Source organism: Prinia subflava, chromosome 10 (assembly GCF_021018805.1).
Source record: "Prinia subflava isolate CZ2003 ecotype Zambia chromosome 10, Cam_Psub_1.2, whole genome shotgun sequence".
Taxonomy (NCBI): Eukaryota; Metazoa; Chordata; class Aves; order Passeriformes; family Cisticolidae; genus Prinia; species Prinia subflava.
Window position 1 is genome coordinate 21,263,466 of NC_086256.1, and position 18,907 is coordinate 21,282,372.

Sequence of the window (18,907 nt, forward strand, 5' to 3'; positions counted from 1 at the left end):
AATACACAGATGTGAAAGCTAAAGAAAAGCCCACCAGAAAGTGCCTCTAGCAACAGGGTTATTCATCAGTCAAACAGGGTAGGGAAGTGAGGAGTAGAGCAAATACTCTTACACGTGCATTTCTAACATGCAGCTCTTAGGAGAGAATTTTTATTTTTCAGCTACCTCTGATTTCTTGACAGGAAGTCCTAGTCAGAAAGGAATGGACACTCTCAGCAAGGTACTGCCTCAGCAGATTTTTAACATTTCAATTGCTCAGTAAGGAACAGAGCAGGAAAACTCCAGATTTGTGCTCACTGCTCAGCTCAGACTGAAATGTTTTGGTCAGATATGGATGAGATGTTTCCATAGACAACACAGTCACAGCTTAACAGGGGGAGCATGAATTATGGGCCTTCAGATCCCCACTAGCCAAGAAATTGTGCTTTCCTGTAGCCTTGGAGCCACGACAGGCAGTGGGATATGCATTTGGCAGGATACAATTAATGTGCGCACACATGTGCATCCTGACGCTTGTTTCATGGAAATCCACAGGCTTTCAAAACTAAGGTATTGATCATCAACCACTGAATTTATAGCTGAAAATCACCATGGTCTCAAAATGCCAAAGTTCCCACTAACTCCTGCAGCAGAGCTGCCCACCCGCCCTGCAGGGACTCCTGCCCAATTGCTGGGGAAATGACCTGAAACGCTAAACGGCCCAGGCTCCTTCAAGGAAACACACTCACTTACTTACTGTTCTTGCCTTTCTTCATTTGCATTCCCTAATTGCAAGTTAATGTGTTCCCAGAGGCAGGCAAATATTTTTAAACCAAAAATTACATTATTTTTTCCAAACCTTGTGTTGAAAAGCAACTCAGTGCTTTTCCTCAACTCCATCCTATTTGTGTTTAACACAGAGATTATTGGTCTGTTCACCAGTCAGCTTGCTTTGGCTAATAAGATACACTAGTTCAGCAAAGATTAACACAATTCTTACCACTTCTGTCCAACCAAGTTAAGCGCAGCCCAGTAATTTATTTTGGTATTAATTTCCTCTGCCAGCCTTATAGTTAAAAATACACAGATAACAGTACAGAAAGTACAAATCAAGCCTGACACTTTAGGGAAAAAAAATCACATACTGGAAAACTTGACATAGATCCAATGGTGTCAAAAATCTTAAATATTTGTTGTTTCCAATTCAGACATTCTTCATTTAGACCAGAATAACAGCCATCCGTAGTGTACCTTACTGCTGGTGACTATTTAAGAGCTAGGTGCTCTCACAGCATGGTACTCTTTATGTGCACAGTAATGAAAGTTCACTATTGATTTTTCTGTAGCTGCTTGTAACTATTATAGTTGATACATCAATAGAAAAGGAAAGCACAATGTTTCACAGGAGGCAGAAGATCAGAGAATACATGACGTTGTGACAGTAAATCATGGTATAATCTCAAGAATTGATAGATGGTTACTGCTAACTTGAAACCCATGGCTTTCTCTGTAAGACTAACCTATAATCGTCCAATATGTTCCAACAGACTGACTGCCTGTAATAGTGGTAAAGGACACAACACAATGTTTCGTCTCCAGAGTAATGGTTTCCACAAACCAGGTTGTTGGGGTGGAATTCGTTTTGTGTGCTACCACAAAGGAGGGAGAAAGAGTGGTGGGAATGCCATTTAGACAAATGGTTACAGGTTGTAGGGAAAAGACTTTTTAATTTTTTTCAGAAAAGAGCACAGAAGGATTTTGTTAAAAAAAAAAAAAGGAAGAGAAGTTGTCATTAATTTTTAACTTGCAAAAGTCTGCAGTTAGTTGAAAAGGAAATGCAAAAGAGCTGATTATTCTTGAGATCAAAATATTAGAGGTGTTGTGTCAAGAAAGGCAAATGCAGAGAAAATACGTTTACTGTAGCTGTTTCCAGTTCCACAACATCCTGAAAGGGAGCCAAAGGCACGTAAGTAATGAAAGCTCTTTTAAGTGTCTGCTTCTCTCTGCTGCATTTTTGAGAGGCACAACAATCTCTGAATTTTACAGTATACCTAGTGAGTTTTTAACAGGAAAGTTCTTAATTGCTTTGTTCCCTCTTTATTCCCTGGCTCATCTCTGGTAGCTTCATCTATGGTTTTAATTAATTGTGAGGGTCTTTTTTTTCCTGTCTCAAAACAGAAAGGGAGGAAGTACTGCTGGTAAGAGGTGGCCAGCTGGAGCACAGTGTGCAGTCTGGATGACAATGCTCCCACAGTAACCTCTCACAATGTTCCTCTCAGGAAGACATTTCCATTGTGCAGCATTGTTTCCCCGCACTTTTTTAGGGCATGTGAGTTTGATACTGTCCTTTTCAATTTGCTGGTGACTCCATTCTCTGGAGGGAAATGTGTCCCAAATAGGATGGTCCTAGACAAGAGGAAAGGACTTTCTCAGGCTACCACCCATCCAACCTGCCTCAGCCAGGCTTGAAGAACATAATGTCCTGCTTAGGCTGTAGGTTTTCCCCTGGTGAAAGACTGGAGAGTGTCGTCTATCTTGTCCCAAGCAGTTTGCTGATCTCTGTTAGAATTTTTGGTGCTGGGGAGGAAAGATGCTCTTGTAGTCTCCTTCCCCATTCTAATGTTGAAATCTTTCTCTTTGCTGAGATGAGACTTTCCTTCACTTGGCAAGCAGAAATGTTATTTAATATGTTTATAATACACATCAAACCCTCCCACTACTGAAGATGATATTAAAAGTAGGACTTTATTTTATTTCAATAATTTTATAAAGAAGACTCTTAAACTGCCCTTAGGATGATGTGTAAATTAAATTTTTGCAAGCCACATGGACAGTTTTGGGGTTTACTCTTTCAGTTTGTCCCGTGCTAAATGGCTCTGCACAGGACCAGGGCAATACTAGGAACTCCTGCTCTGAAAGGTTCATCCATTCTTGCTAGCAGCATTGCCAGAACCTAAGGAATTGCAACTTTCATCCTCCACCCCTTTCCTGCCAGCAGAAATCATTTGGGATACACTCCAAGCCACAAACTTGGGAAAGAGTGTTTCTGCACAGTCCCCTTCTGTCTCCCAATTCAAGATTCCAGCTGAGTCCAAGGCTGGGCCATAAAGTTTGTTTCTGAATTTTCCTTCACTGTTTCATTCCTGTTTGTTTCTGTTTCCTCCCTTCCCGCTTCTGGCTTGGCTTTGATCACAGTTCCATGGTTTCTCTTTCCTTCCTGGCCTTTTCCCCCTATTTTTTTTTTTTTTTTTTTACTCTATCTCAAGCCCTCTGGTCTCTCTCTGTTCCTCTGATCCACACCACTGCTGTCCCTTGTTTTCATCAATCACTCCTGGTTCCTGGTCTGCCCAGATATGCTCCTCTCTACCATTCTTCTCTCATCCCTCTTGCAGATCATTTTTTTCACCTGTGATTTCATTGTTCTCTTACAGCATTTCTCCTCTCTATTTTAATTCCCTTGTTCCTTTAGAGTATTTCGCCTCTCTATTTTAATTCCCTCAGAGACAGACACTGCTTTTGTTTCTCATTCAGTGCTCAATCTTGTACAAGCAGCAAAGGGGTATGAGAAAGAGGCAAATTTGCCATAGTCTACAGTGCATCTCCAGTAAATGGCCAACATTACCCATGTATAAACTTTCAGCTAAGAGCCTCTGCACTGTGTTTTCTTGACTAGAAATACATGAGGCAGTTTTCAGTCTATATATTCTGATTTTAAAAGTATTTAATGAGTTGTCTGTTACTACTGCAAAGTTAATCTCATTCAGTGAAACATTTAAGAATATGCTCAAATTAAGACTATAGGGTAGTGTTACTGGCTCCAAGATTTAGGATATTCATTCTCTTATCTGTATTTTTAATATATTATCATTTATTTCCATGTTATGCTGAGTAGTTGACTAACAAAAGTAGTCACTGATATCACAGATTTCTGCCAACAGCAGCTAAAAAGATTCTATGTAATACAGTATATTTCCTTTGTTACCTATATGATACATTTAAACTTGCAGCTTAAAGATCTAAACACGGTAAGGAATTGTAAAAGTATTCCAAAAGTAGAGACACCTACAGATGTGGGTTATGTGCAGGTAATTTTTCCCCCTTACAAGAGGAGTTTAAAAGCCATCCTTACTAGTATTCTATAAACACAATAGGGAAAAAGTGCAGAGCACACTGATTGGGTTGTTCTGAAATCCCCACTGTCTCCACACAAAGGCAACAGTACAGAATACAAATATTGCTTGATACCCATGTTTCTAATTACTTGCAAGATTTGTATCTAACAAATATATGACCTAATTTTCTCTCAAGCATCTAATCCTATTGTTATTTCAAAACCTTGTTAAATATGCATTTTAGAAAAAAAAAGGACATGAAAAGGAAAAGTATTTGCTGAAGATGGTTAATCTTTTTTCCATGGCTTGCAGCTGTCAGACAAGCAGACAACATAACCAAGTAATGAACAGATTGAATCAAATTCATGCCTCGAATAATGTCATTGTACTCAACAGTTACATGAGGTATGAATTTGAAGCATTCATTGCATTTAATGAAATAAAATCAGGACAAATCAGCAGCAATTATTAACTTTCCTCTGTAATTTAGTGTAGTTTATTCAAAAAACTCAATCACCCATGAAACAGAAGGCTTTCTCTGGGATTCCTGGAAGAATTTTATCATTCACTACTCCTCCATGCAGGGCTGAGATGAATGATTAAAATTTTATTTATTAAAAAATATTGGTTTAATTCTGAATTGTTCCTCATAACCCAGCATTTGTATTTTATTCCTTTTATATTACATGCTTTTTTCCCTCTAAACCATTGATTGTAGATTTCATTAAGACAGATACCTGGAAGATAGACACTGTCCTACTTTCTTTCATGCTGCCTGCACTTGTGTGCAACCTGCATAGGAGGATGGACTAAAACCTGTCAGCTCACTGAAATAGTATTCTCAGGAGCAAAACATTCTTTTTCAAAGTCATCACTCTATATACCATTTAGCATCATTAGAAATTTAAGGAGAAATTTTTAATTATTTGTCTTTGCTGTGGGTTTTGACAGGTAAGTGAAATGAGTATGTCTTTGCTTATCCATAAAGAAATAAAAGCCAGGTCAAGCTCTCCCACTTTCTAAAATAGTCTCTCAAAAGATGAATTGTCAAAATTTTTTTTTGCAAAGTTTTAGACTGTGAAAATACAACAAGAAAGTACTTTCATGCTAAGTGATTTATAAAGGAAAGGATCAAATTTTCTCAAAATTTAATCAAGATATTTTGAATCAGATTCCTTTTAAAATGATGTTTGTTATAAAATCTGTGGAGATTTCAAACAGTGTTGTTCCAATCTGCCTCTACAAAGTATCTTTAATACTCTGGATTTTACCACTATTTACGAAGATAGATAACTATTGCTTTTGTTTACCAGATTGCATAGTTGAGATATTATTTTAGAGACTTCAAAGTAATGGAAGCAGAAGCAGAATTAGAGACAAAAGGGCTGATTTCTCTGTTGAGCAATGCTGCATCCATGAAAGGAGAACGTCCCTCATGAGATTATTCTGAAATGAGGTTTTGTCCATATTCATTTGCTTTATTTTCCCAGTGGGTTAAAGTAGAAAAGTGGAATAGCTCTTCCAGTGGCAGAGTGGAGTAGCCTGGCTGCTTCGCCTGAGATCCAGAGAAGAGTTTGATGTTCCAGGAGCAGCCTGGCTGTTTAATGGTTCTGCCGGCCCTCATCATCTCTAGTAAGAAATGGATCCCTGGTTTCTGAGGCAGTGTGGAACACACAGCACTGAGGGATTATGTAAGATTGCTGGTAACTGTTCGCATTAAAAGTTACCAAATTTGAATTTTTCAAATACAGAAATATTTGTAAAACCTGAAATTAGAAGGCATGATAAATTTCAACTTCTTGACAATTTAGGGACAAGAAATCATCATTTTACCTCTTTCAGTCTTCTGCTCACTGCAAGCCATAAGTTTCCATCCAGCAGTTGGGCATCAAGTCTGTAACTTTTGACTGAGCTCTATCATAATAATTTAGAGAAGTGCCATCTTGACTTCAGATTTAAAGAAGCTGAGTTTCATTCTATCCAGAGATGAGATCTTCCAAAAGACAGTGATCCTCACCTTTAAATTTGTATTTCTAATACAATTTATCCCACACTAATATTACAGAGCTAATCCTGCGAATGTATTCTCACTGAGTTTCATGGGATGTGCACAGGGGACATTGTTTAGTTGATTAAATTGTTTACAGGTACCACGTTGCTGCAGCAGATCACATCATTTCACCCTTTGGCAGTGGCACCCTTCCTATCTCATTGCTTCCTTGTCTTGGCAGCTTTCCTTTGCCCCCTGCATTCACTTTCAAGGCCTTGTGGCTGTTGCTGCCTCTCCTCTCATGGGTCATTCAGTGTCACCAGGTCATCTCCTGCCCCAGACTCGCCCGGAATGCCATCTCCATTTCCCACCCACCACCTTTCCAGACCAAATCCTTTTCCACTTTCTCCTTTCTGCTTCTTGTGCTTAATGTGCCAGATATATTTATCAACCTTCTTCATTCTCTTTCAAAACCTTTTGGTAGTGATATCTGAGGGAAGCCTGGGCTGGGTGAACTGGGACTGTCCCTGTGATCTCTGCGTTGTCAGTCGACACGTGTTCATCAGCACATATGGAGACTGTGTACTTTAAAGGAGCATTTAAAAATGTCACCTGCCATTAAGGATTCCTCATTATAAAATAAGTACATATTGATAAGCTTCTCACAGTGAAAGGATCATCCTAGCTAGATGTCTCATTCCCCATTTATTGGGTTCCCTCCCAGGCACTCTGCATATGAGACAGTCATTTCAAAAAGTCTATTTGAAATGCTTCCGAAAAACAATCAAGAATTCAAGTGAGCAATTTTTTTGTCAGAAATTGGTATGTGGAAAAAGGTACTTAAATAAATCTTGATTTTATCTATTAGTTAGCTGTCAGCTAATAATAAATTATATTTAGTTCCTCCCTTGTTATAAATACATATTGATTAGTTTTAAACTCTGAACTTCAGAATGAGTTATATCTGGTCATTGCTAAACTGCTCTCTTCACTAAGAAAAATATCCCCAACACCTATTTTACTGCACTTAATTAAGACAAGCATCAGCTTTATGTACCTTTATTTGCCTCTGCCAAGTCTCTCTGGTATAAATATTGAGCAGTCACGTCTCTTGAATACTAATCGATCCTGCCTGAATCCAAATGATTACATAAAGTTTAGGCAGTGTTTCTTTGCCAGTATTAGCCTCCAGAGCATACTGTGGTTGGACATCAGGGTTGAGGCAGCTGAATCAGACAGGTACACAGTAAGCATTTCTCTAAATTCAGATGTAATGTGGGGAGCCTGGAAGCTGTGCCAGAGAGCTCTCCAGAACCCCTCAGCTGCTGGTTTATGTTTACCAGGTGCAATTGTACAGGCATCCTTGGGTAACAGAATGGATGAATCTAAGAAAACCGCCAACGGTTAAAATAAAACCACCTCTTATGACAGCCCAATAAAACACGTGTATTATGAATAACACATATATAAAAAGACCCATAAAAATAGTTGTATATTTACAAACTCCCAAAAGTAAAAGCAGTGAGAGTGATCACTTTGGAGAAGGCATTAAGCCCTGAGTACTGTTTGCTCCTGTGAGTGAGAACTGGACATATTTGTAATGGCAAGTCCATGCCTGGATAAGCTCTCCAGTAGTGACTTGCACTGGCTTGCCAAGGAAGACTGTCATGAAATACTTCTCACTTCAAAGTCACAGCACCTACTTCATCTTTATCTGCAATCAAGATCTACATGCAAACTTTGCCAGGTTATGTCTTTACATCTGTAGTACACTTAGTTATCTATAATCCTGCATGAATTGATGCCTATCTAATTTTCTGGTCTTCTTTTCTGTTTTCCTTTTGGTTTGATAAAATCCCCTGTCTCACTAATTCCTTAATTTCATTCTCCTATTATATTTGTTTGTGTGCTCTTAACTATCATAATTAGTACAAAAATTTAGTCAATGTTCCCTGTTATATTACCTCCAGCTGATCCTTATACTCTTATTGTCCTGTCTGCCCACATATGATATTAACCTTCAGCAAAAGTTATGGAAGTGAGAGTATTGACAGCCTCATTTTCATCACAGTTTGCTGCAGCATTTTTAAAATCTTTCCTGTGTATTTAGACTGCAAGGTCCCTGAGGCAGAGATCCTGCTGGTCTGTCAATCTAATAGAACAGTGACTAGAACAGAGATGTTACACAAAGTACACTCAAAAGTGCAACAGCTGCTTTTTCAGCTGCAGATTGTTGTGTAACTGCATCGATGTGAGTTACTGCACCAGGTGAAACAGAGCACAGGCAGGCTTTGTGCTGCTGCTCCCTGAGTGCACGTTTAACAGGAACACCCTCCATTCTTCTGAGTGCTGGGGGTAGAGTCTACCTTGAGTACGCTTCATTTCAGCCTTTTTCATCTGCATTAGGATCTAAAAAGGCACATTTATTTTCCATATGTGCAAATGGTGGCACCTAGGACTTCAAATACCTCCTCCCATCTCAGCTCTGACACTTTACGGAGACTAAAAGCAAGGAAAGATTCATTTTCTAATATTTCTCTTGCTAATATTCCTCTCATATTAACAGAAATGAGAACGGAGTATTGCAGATCTAGATGAATTTCTGCTGAATTTTCTGCTTAAGTAAGGCTGTAATTTGTGTAAAAACTGAGTTCTTTTTTGCTGGTTTTTTTTTTTTTAGTTGCTTAAGCAGGAGCCCATTGTTTGATGTCTACCACAATTAAATGTTTATTATTTTTACTGGACCCTCTTGTCTCATGTTAAGTGGGATGTGAGATCAATCGTGCCCCTGCAATTATTTGTCAATTGCATTGATAAAGCCTTCATTTCTCAGCTGAGGTACATTTGTCTGTGTCCTGACAGTGACGAGGGAGCAGCACCAGGCAGCTCCTGCCTAGTCCAGCATTTCGCTCCACGGCTGGACAAGTGCCTGGACACGGCTCAAATGATGTCTAACTTTTTCCTAGTGGCATTCCACTTTACACACTGCTCCCATGGGAGTTTGAAAAATCATCCTTGCTGAGTCCACATAACAAAAACTAGCAGGACAAATGGGAACTTTTTGTAAAGAGAAAACAAAGGCTGATTTCAGGTTAAATGACCGGTCCAGAAAAGCTACTGGATGGTAAAATGAAGAAGACAGAAAGTATCCCATTTAAGGCACTCATTTGGTTCTTCAAGCTTTATTTAAATGCAGTCATTTATAAAATTTAATTGATGAAAATTTCTTTTGAATTTTTTTTTGTGATAGGAAGCAAATTTTGATTCCAATAAAAAAGAGTGAAATTCTCTTGGCTTTAGTGAAGTCAAAATTGCAACTCCCAGTGAAGCATATGAATCTATTTCAGCCCTAGAATTAGACAATTCAGCAGCATATATGGGGTGATTTGTTTGCTTTTGTTTATTTGTTTTATTTCTAATTCTGTTTTATGACAAAGAGAGAAAGGAGTTTCCAAACTAATGTCATATATGGCAATGAAAATGCAAAGAGCTTGATAAACTGACACATTTTCTATCTGTAATGTTTCTTGATTCAAGCCAGCAGTTATTAAAGACAAATTATTTGTATTTAGTTTTTGGTCTACTTTTTGAGAATGTGTACTGTGGGCTGTACTGGTTATATGCCATAGAAAAATTAGGTGTATTTTTACTCTGGGATTAGGATAAAGAATTCACATTATCCTCAATTTAGCCAACTCTTAGAAAGCTAGAGATATTTATTGTATTTGGTGGTAAATCTGATAATCAATTACAGAACTGTGTGATCAGCACCTTTCTCAGATGTTTGCATTCCAAGTGTCAGACATGAGCTCATCCAGTAGTGTTAAAAGTAGGTTTAACACTCAAGTCAGTCAAAGACTTCTTTATTCCTTCCCATTTTTGCAATTTGTGCCTGGCCACTAACTTTCCATCAGTGGTGTGACTACAGCTGCTGCATTATCGTATCCATGTTGGTTCTTCTTCATTGGAGGAAACCTCTCAACTGCAACTAAGAAGTTGAGAAATCCATACTTGCATATCTCTTGAGCTAGGTTTTTTTTTTATCCACCTATTTTTAGATTGGAAGAAAAATTGGCTGACATACTTGAGTTAAATTGTGGTTTGACATATTGATTATCTTCACTCCCTAAGGTGGAATTAAGGGGAGAATATCTCTATATGTGAAATCACAGAAACAATGCCCCAGAAAATAGACATGTTTTGGGTTTTGCAAATATAATGTAAACATCATTCAAAGAAGGGTTGGCAAGGGGAACTGCAGTGAAAGACTTTTATGTACAGAGAGGTGAGAACTACCTACCTGTAAAGATATTTGCTTTCTACAGCTGAGAGAGGAAATTTAAAAATTATGTAGCTCTACATATTTAAATATTCTATAGCACTGGACTAAAGAGAAATCACACTTAAGAGACTATTTACGAAACTGTTCTGGCTTATTGAATAATTGTTGAGTCCACTGTACCATGATGTATTTGGCAGTACTGGTCAGAGGGACCTGAGCTCCTGTGCTGGGGGTTCACTCAGCAAGGTGTGGCCAGGCCAGGCAGCCTGACTGCAGGAGGAGCTGTGCACTGCCAGCCACAGCAGCTACACTTAACACGCATCTGGCTAAGCCTCAGCAGCATCTGCTTTAATGCTGCCAAAAATCAAAAACATTTCCCTGTATAAACCCTTTGGCACTCCTCACGAGTAGATAACGAACAATTACCTCTTTCATTTAAAATCCAGCAAGCAAAACTGATATAATTTAATTCTATTTTGAAAAATTCTTCCAAGTGCTTTGGGTTTTGAACATGGTTTTACTGTTAGTTTACTGAGATAATCACTTCTGAAATGTTAAGAAAAAAGAGACCAAATTCTTTGCCCTAAAGGAGATTGCTGTCTTGTGGAGAGACAGACAGGACGGTACAGCCATGAATAACAAACAGCTTTACAAGGCAGCCTCATATCTATACAGTTATTAAAAACCAAACAACTTCTTCTCAATAAATTACTTCTGTGGATTATTGACTTCATATTGCCTTTGAGAGGCTTTATAGTAGACATTTATTTTTCAATCAAGCACTGGACTAAAGAGCAATATAAAAGGTTTCATTTGCTTGGTTAACACTCATATAAACATGCTCAGAAATGTAAAAAGACTATGTCTGGAAGCACTTTTTATTCCACTAAACATACGACCAGGCTGTCAACAGCTGAGGTTTCTGAAATATTTTTTTTTACAAAGTGATACATTACTGGCATTAGGACCAGTTTTCTGTAGCGATGCCTAAGAGATGTAGATATGTGCTAAATGCACCTAGATATTTAGGTACAATAACTGCTCCCAGTTATTTATGCAGAATTTGATGCTTAGCTAGTTCTGACAGCCCTGCTGAATGCCTACCAGCATTGTTAGGCACTTCAGTGTCTTCTAAACCTGACTTGCTCTTGGGCTGTGAGGTGTCATTAATTTCAGCTGTATGATTCCTTTGTTCTTTTGGGCACAAACTTAAGTGCTTAGCTGGAAAGGGTATCTATGTTTTTCATTTCAATCTGTCATCATTCTCATTAAATATTTGCCTCTGTCCTGTGGGTCAAGTGGTACCATCTTTGCATTTTACTCTTTGTATTGTAACATCTAGCTCTGACTATTAGTAAATGGAATTCTGCTGTATACTAAATACTGAACTAATCATTTTCAAAGGTGTCAAACCTGCCTTGGCTACATCACTTTTCTATGGAAGTGATGTGACTACAAGGCTCCTATTAACAGCAAAATTAGCTTGTTTATAGTAGCATAAATGAGAGAAAAACTGGGTGACCTGGCTTGGTACAAGTTTGCAGGTTATTCCTGCCCAAGTGCTTCAAAAGTTGGGCACAGTACCTGGCAGAATTAGAGGAGCTAGAGGTGTGAGAATGATTCCTAAATCAGTGCAAAGTACCAGAATAGCTGATGAAAATCATTAAATAAAAAGCCATCTAAATGTGAAAATTTTCCAAATGCACTTCATTTATTCAGCTAATTTAAAACGTTTCTGAACTGAGATAGATTCTCTAAATATTTTATCAGAAGAAAGCTACAGGCTTTATTTGTGCCACTGTATAATGACTGAAAAACCTACTTATTAGGAATTAGGAAATATGAATTCTTGTTTTCTATCAGATTAATTCATAAAACATAATTTCTGCAACAGATGGTTTGTTTTGCTTCTCTGAATCTAAGATATTCAAGCAATGAAGCCCTGAATACAAAATGTTAATAGTTACCAAGGAAATCCATCATCTCTTCCTAGGATTCAAAATGAACATACCTCAGAATGATCCATTCTGTTAGCATCATTCTAATTTCATTCTAATTTGTAAAATCATTCTTTTCTATCTTCTGCATGTTCTGTCCCCTGTACCTCTGAAGTACTGGTCTTTTATGTTCGCTGCATTTAAAGGGAGCTTTATCTACAATTTTCTCAAGCAGGTTCAAATTCTGAAACAGCTAGAAGGGACATATTTAAGACTGTAATTGAGATCTACATTGTGATCAAAAGTGTCTTTTTTAATCTACTTGTAATTATGTTATGATAATTTATTTTTAGAATTTTATTTCTTTACAGATTTTTTTAAACCAAAAATGAAAGAAAAGCATTACTAAATGTCTCCACTGCTGATATCTTTCATTGTGTCCTTGGCTCACCTGCTCACTGTCTTTGCAGACAAAAACACCTTTTCAGTAAAACAGAAGGTTTTGCTATGGAGTCTGACCTGGGTCTGACCTTATTTATGATTTTAAGTCTCTCCTTTCAACTGTCTGCCAGCAAAAAACCATTCACTTGGGCAAAGTTCATTTAGATCAGCTTTACAACAAAGTGCAAACCTGAAACACAGGACAGGCAGAAAAATCTCTTCCCGTGAAGTCAATAGGAATCCATCTCCCTAAGATCTTTTTTATTCTTGGCACCAATGATTTTTCTCAACTGATTTATTGGATGGCACTGGTTTAACTAATTTGTCTTGCATAGGTATCTTTCCCATTCTGTCCTCTCCACTAGTACAAAACAACCTTCCCTTTAAAGGTCTAGCCAGATCTGTCCTAAAGCTATTATCATTAATTTGCACTTTAGGAGTTCCTTTCACTTTTAAAAAACTATGAGATACATTCTTGATTTATGGGTTACAGGGTGACAGCCATCACATTCAAAGATAGTTTATACTTACCACAGCTGCCTTTGAATAGGAGGGAAATTTCAACCATATCTCCATTCCATATGCTTTACAAAACTGTATTCAGTATCACAGAAGAGCATGGCAATCTGTATTTTCTACTGTTCTCTAGGATGTCTAATAGAATTTTATCCTTGTTCTGGAAAATTCAGTATTCACATACCAAAATACAGAAGGTTTATAATACTCCATTAAATTCTGCAGGTTTTAGGAGTCATTTCTATGGAAATACACTTTTAATCCTTATACATAATTTCCCTGCAACTGATAATTTAAAAATTATCCTCAGATTACCGTGAACCTCATTAAACATATTTCAAAATCATATGTTTCATGAAAGATTGAAGAAAAGCAGTATATTTTCCACGTTTTTAGAAAAAACAATAAGTATGAAGATTAGGCTGTACCTACCTAAACTAAACAGCACCAGAAATTTGAGACAGACAAATTCTCGTAGGTCAAACTGCAGCGAACGAAGCTTTGCTACCAGTTCTTGTGCATGGCTCATAAGATTGTTGAGGGTGGCTCCAGCTTGGGATACTATTACGGAATAATCCACCTGTAAAAGAGAATTGTATTCCTGTCTCGTTGTCATGCCCACACTTTAGGATGTTCCAAGTAATAATATACAACCAGAATACTCCTGGATACAGAAATCAGTCTTAATTTAATGATGTAAAATGATTTTACATATAAACCAATTTTAACCCAGTGGTTTATATTGAAAATAACATTAAACCATATATCTTAATGGTATGTGATATCACTGTGAGTGCTGGTTTGTCTCGATTAACTTTTTTAGAAGCTTTAAATATGAGAGCTGCTTATGACACTGGTAGCTGTCCACATCTCAATTTGTTTTGTTCCTTTTTGTGTCTCCTGTTCTCATTGCAATCCTAGGATCCTATGAAGAATGACTGATGGAGTGATCTTCGTGCCTACCCTGGCTGTGTTTCTCCTGAGGGACACAACAATATTCATGGGAAACAGTCCCGTGTCCAGAACTTGGCCAGAAACTTCTATTCAGGCCCAGAAATGTTCGTGTATTCCCATAGGAAACAGAGGTATTGTGTAGGTGGATGCTGTTCTCCTCAGCTACACAGAATCCCTGTGTTTGTCGGAGTGGGTTGGAGCTCACACGTTGTGACAAGTGCTGCCCTGCAGGGGAAGGAGGGCTGGCAGGTGTGTGACAGCCCAGCTGCCCTGGCGTTGTCCCCAGAGTGCCCGCAGAGCACAGAGCTCCTTCCCCTGGCCTGGGGGACAAGGGGCACTGCTCTGGGCTCTGCTGCCCTGCTCACGCTGCCTCCTGTTCTCGGGGCAGGCTGAGCTGCCTGGGAGCTTTCCTTGTGTACAGAGGCCCAACGGAAAGCTGGAGGGAACACGTGGGCTCGGTGGGGAGCAGGGTGTAACTGCTGTATCAGAATGGGTGACCTGAGCTGCAGCTTCAGCTTCGATGCTCAGCCCACATTTCAGCAGTGCTCCACATCCCCTGCAAGTGCCACTGTCCCAAGGGAACAGCCTGCTGTGCTGCTTGTTCCCCAAGGACCCACTCCTGGCCAACTGCCTGAGACCTAAACGGGTCAGGGACACATTTTCCAAATGCTCCAGTATTACCAACACCTTTCTCTTGTAGGAGCCTCCAGAGCAACAGGGAAATTGCTAATCATACTTCATCTAAGTGAAGTCTGGCTGTAAATTAAGACTAAACACAAAGATAAGTTCTTGCTTGGGGTTAGTCATTTGTTTAAGGGTATCAGTGTTCTTAGCCTATCTCTAAGGTTTCATAATAAAGTTGTTAATAAAGAATGGAGAGGTATCACCACAGGAAACAAATACTGCAAAATTTTGTTTTTCCAGGCTCTGATCCCTTAAAATCTGGGTTTTTTAAAAAAAAGTTAAGGAACATGCATTTTGATATTTTTAAAAAAATATTTTATTTTAAAACTATTGACTTGTGAAACAAGGAAAAAAACCTTGAAATACTTTTAACTTGACAAAATTTCAGCAAGAAAAGATAGAAAGATGACTAAAAGAAACTAAAATTAACTTTCCCTGGTAATGACCTTAATATAATCAATAAGCTACTGACTTTCAAGAAGAGATTTCAGAAATATGTATTCTTATTGGTTACAGTTTCTGAATGGAGGGTAAGAATAACAACACTTTCAGTGTTGGAGCAGTTAGAGTTGAGTTCATGCTTCAGTGAAATCAATGGATTATGCTGAAGTATCCTGTGAGGTAAGTTTTATTGCTCTCTTTTACACCTGGGGAAACTTGCAGTAGTGACATTAAACTGCTTACTCAGGGCCAAAGAAATCTGTGGCAAAACTATGATCTGATCTTTGGAAACCCCAGCCTATCCGTCTTTCAAAAACCTCTTTCTAGTTCATCTCTTATTTATCACTCTTTCTATAGGTGCATTTATGCATATTTCTTTATGTATATATACATATATAAATAATAAGAAAAAGTAAAGTAACATACCTCAAATAATTTTTACTCAAAGTTTAATGTAGTGACATGGTCCAACTGCTTTGTATTGAGAAACTGGTCACATATAAATATGAAATTTCACAACTTAATTTCCCTTTTGTAATAGTTAAGAGGGGGGAAAAAAAGCTCAAAATCCCTTACTGAGCTTCCAATTTGTGGGGAAAATATGCTACTCCCTTCATAATAAGAAGTTAAGATGTCTGAATGTCAAGAATATCAGTGGCCTTAGTGCAGCGATTATGCCATAATGGAAAAACCCAGTAGATGCCTGGATCTCCCAGCATCCCTCTACTGGAGAGCTCTCAGGCAACCTGCTCCTCTTTCAGGTGCATTTAATATTTGCAGCACCAGCAAATTTGTCTGGGAGGCAAGTCCTCATCTGCCACTCACCAGGAACAGGCTGTATTAAATTTTTATATTTATTGACATTTCATTACCATAATTGACTGCAGTTGGTTCTCTAGTAGAAGGCACAGGGCTGCCTCCTAAGCAGGAGAATTGGTCCCTTGAGTAGGATTTGCAATTAAAAACAACGCAGAATGGATTTTTTTTTTAATTGTGTAAATATGATGAGTTGAATTTTCAGCTTTAACTAGAGAATAGTAGGTGTGCAGAAGGCTTTTTTCAAGAGTGAGCAAAATTATGAGTCAGTGGAAAGACGACCCCCAAAGGTGTCAATCAGTTTATACAAAAGCAACTGTGCATGAAAAAGCCTCAGTTAATGTCTATTCTGAGAAAGTGGTCACATTAAAGACTACACTGTTCTGCCTGCTTGGTCCTTTATGCAGAAATTGATACTAAAATGTGTATTAATTCTTTTACCTTCCAATCCATGATTAAAAGCACTTTTAAAAGATTAAACCAGTTTGGATTTTGTGCAAAATGCTTAATTGCATAGTGAAGTCAGCATTTACTTTATATTGTACATTTTACTTCATATTGTATATTGATGCAAATATTCTTGCATCCAAATTAATATTACATTTCACATTGATTTTGATGTTGAGGATGTTGTCTGGCATTTTTGAAAACAGCAGCTTTGTCAAAGCTTGCACATAACGTAATTTGGAAGTAAAACAATGGGCTGAAGTTATGGCTACACAAACAGAAGTGTGAATTCCTCCTGTACCCTGAGCTAAATAAATGCTGTGGCTGAAGGCCAAAAATAAAGGGAGCACCTGTGGGTTTTTTGTTTTGCAAATGGTGTTTCATGGTAATTAAAGATTTTTGAAGACAAATCCCTGGTTTTGCTGGGCTCAGGTAGTAATTTTTCTCCAGGAATCAGATGGTGGCTTCTGGTATCAACTCTTCTCTATGGTCACAAAACAGTCTGACATTTAATGGTGGAATTAAGTTCTCTTTTTCTTCTAAAATTAAGGAGTGTTTGATTTTTAGAATATGACTGTGCTATCATGGGGAATTACTGTGAGGAGCTGCACCATCCCTTTCAGTGCTTCAGCAAGCTTGAAATAGTCTAGAATATGATTGGAGTGCTTTTACTTGTTGATGGTGTTGCCAGGTACTGACTATCCCTGAATGCCATTCCTGTCAGCCAGACAGGAATTGCACAACTAAGGAATAAAGCCCCTGCTGTGGCTCTGTTCAACATAATCTAGCAGACTAAGGCAGTTCAAGTTAATAAAAGATTGATTCCATATTGGATTTACTACTGTGAGTTTGGGGTCTGAAGGCAGAGGCAGTGGGTGCTCAGGTGCAGCAAAGGGAGCGCCCTGCTCCTCCTGCTCTAGGGGTGCACCCTGGCCAGCACCTCTGGCCACAGGGGGGCTGCTCCCGCAGCGCCCTCTCCTCTTCCACAAACAGCACTGAAGCCTGGGCTGGCCCACACTGACCTGCCCTGGGTCTCTGAGCCCTGACCCTGCTCCAGTAGATGCTCAGTGGGTGCATGAGTCTCATCTCAGAAGCATGCATTCAGTATAGAGCAAACAAGGGCATCTGCTATTGCAACCTTTCCATTGTTTCCTAAGATACAGATTTCAGTGGAAACTGCTGTGGTTATTAAACTCATTCTGAGCTATTAATAAAATGATTTCATTAAAAACAGCATTTCTGTTACATTTCTAAGCAAATAAACATGGAAAAACTTTGAAGAGGTGCCTGCATACAAAAATTGAGGAGATTTCAGAATGGACAAAAGCCACAGATAGGCTTGCATCTGCTGGTTATCAGGTTTGGATATATTAATTAAAATTGTGTTGACTTATGCAGCATAAGATGCTTGTCATTTTAATGTGAGGCACAATAATAGAAGATAATGAAGTAAGTTGCCAGTGGCCCTTTCCCATAGGATAATGTTATGGTGCTTGATAATTAACTATAATATGCAAATATTAACACTCCAAAGTACTGCAGAGTGCAATCGATTCCATGTCTTTATCAAAGTATTATAATGTACTTTTGTGGTTTTTTAATATCGGGATGAGATGATACAAAATCTCTGCTGTTTGATATTCAGTAAAGTTCATCAGAAGGCAGAGAATCACTGGAAAAATTTTTGTGAATGTCTAGGTAATAGCTCACAAGGCTGTGCTAACTCAAACTGCTTCTTCATGAGCTTTGAACCATGTAAATTCACTCCCCCTAAGACCCTCTTATTTTGCACAAATTTCTGCTCCACTGCTTTAAATCCTTTCCCACCAATGAGTAGTCAGGACTGGATGTGCTCACCTTGGATCCCATCAGTATCACTGCTCCAACAGGCAGTCGGGACAGACTCATGTGAGGCTTTCTTCAAACTGAGTTTCTGAACAACTTGTCTTTCATGCTGGGCAAGCTTAAAATCAGCTCTGGGATTTTACATGAGTTTATGGTGACAGATTAGTTCACTAGCATGGGATTGGTGTGAAGGACTAACAGGCTTGGAGAAATGCTGCCAGACTCCAGGCAAATAACTTGTGTTTTCTTTATGGGAGCCATGTGTATGAAATGACAAAGAAATGTGTTTCCTGTGAAGGCAACAGAGTTAGTGCCTGGGAAATGGAAGAATTCTGGTGTACAAGGATTCATGCCGGGTTCTCTCTCCACAAACTTTTACTGGAACTGGGATTTTAGACTTAAAAGACTAGTGCTATGATGGTTTCATGGCAACACAGCAAAGCACATGTGAATTGGGATCAGG

The 18,907-nt window shown here is 38.5% G+C and overlaps 1 protein-coding gene and 1 long non-coding RNA gene across 3 annotated transcripts in view; one reads left to right on the top strand and one right to left on the bottom strand.

Annotated features, from left to right (window-relative positions):
* NR5A2 (nuclear receptor subfamily 5 group A member 2) overlaps positions 1–18,907 on the bottom strand; it is a 79,023-nt gene that overhangs the window by 13,576 nt on the left and 46,540 nt on the right. For both annotated transcript variants that reach the window (XM_063407682.1, XM_063407680.1), the window contains exon 6: positions 13,690–13,837. In XM_063407682.1, the coding sequence (XP_063263752.1) occupies positions 13,690–13,837 (148 nt within the window). The remainder of the gene's footprint in view (positions 1–13,689; positions 13,838–18,907) is intronic.
* Positions 1,699–15,517, top strand: LOC134555748 (uncharacterized). The gene is made up of 3 exons (XR_010081480.1): positions 1,699–1,945; positions 14,179–14,342; positions 15,412–15,517. It is a non-coding gene; the product is annotated as an uncharacterized LOC134555748 (long non-coding RNA).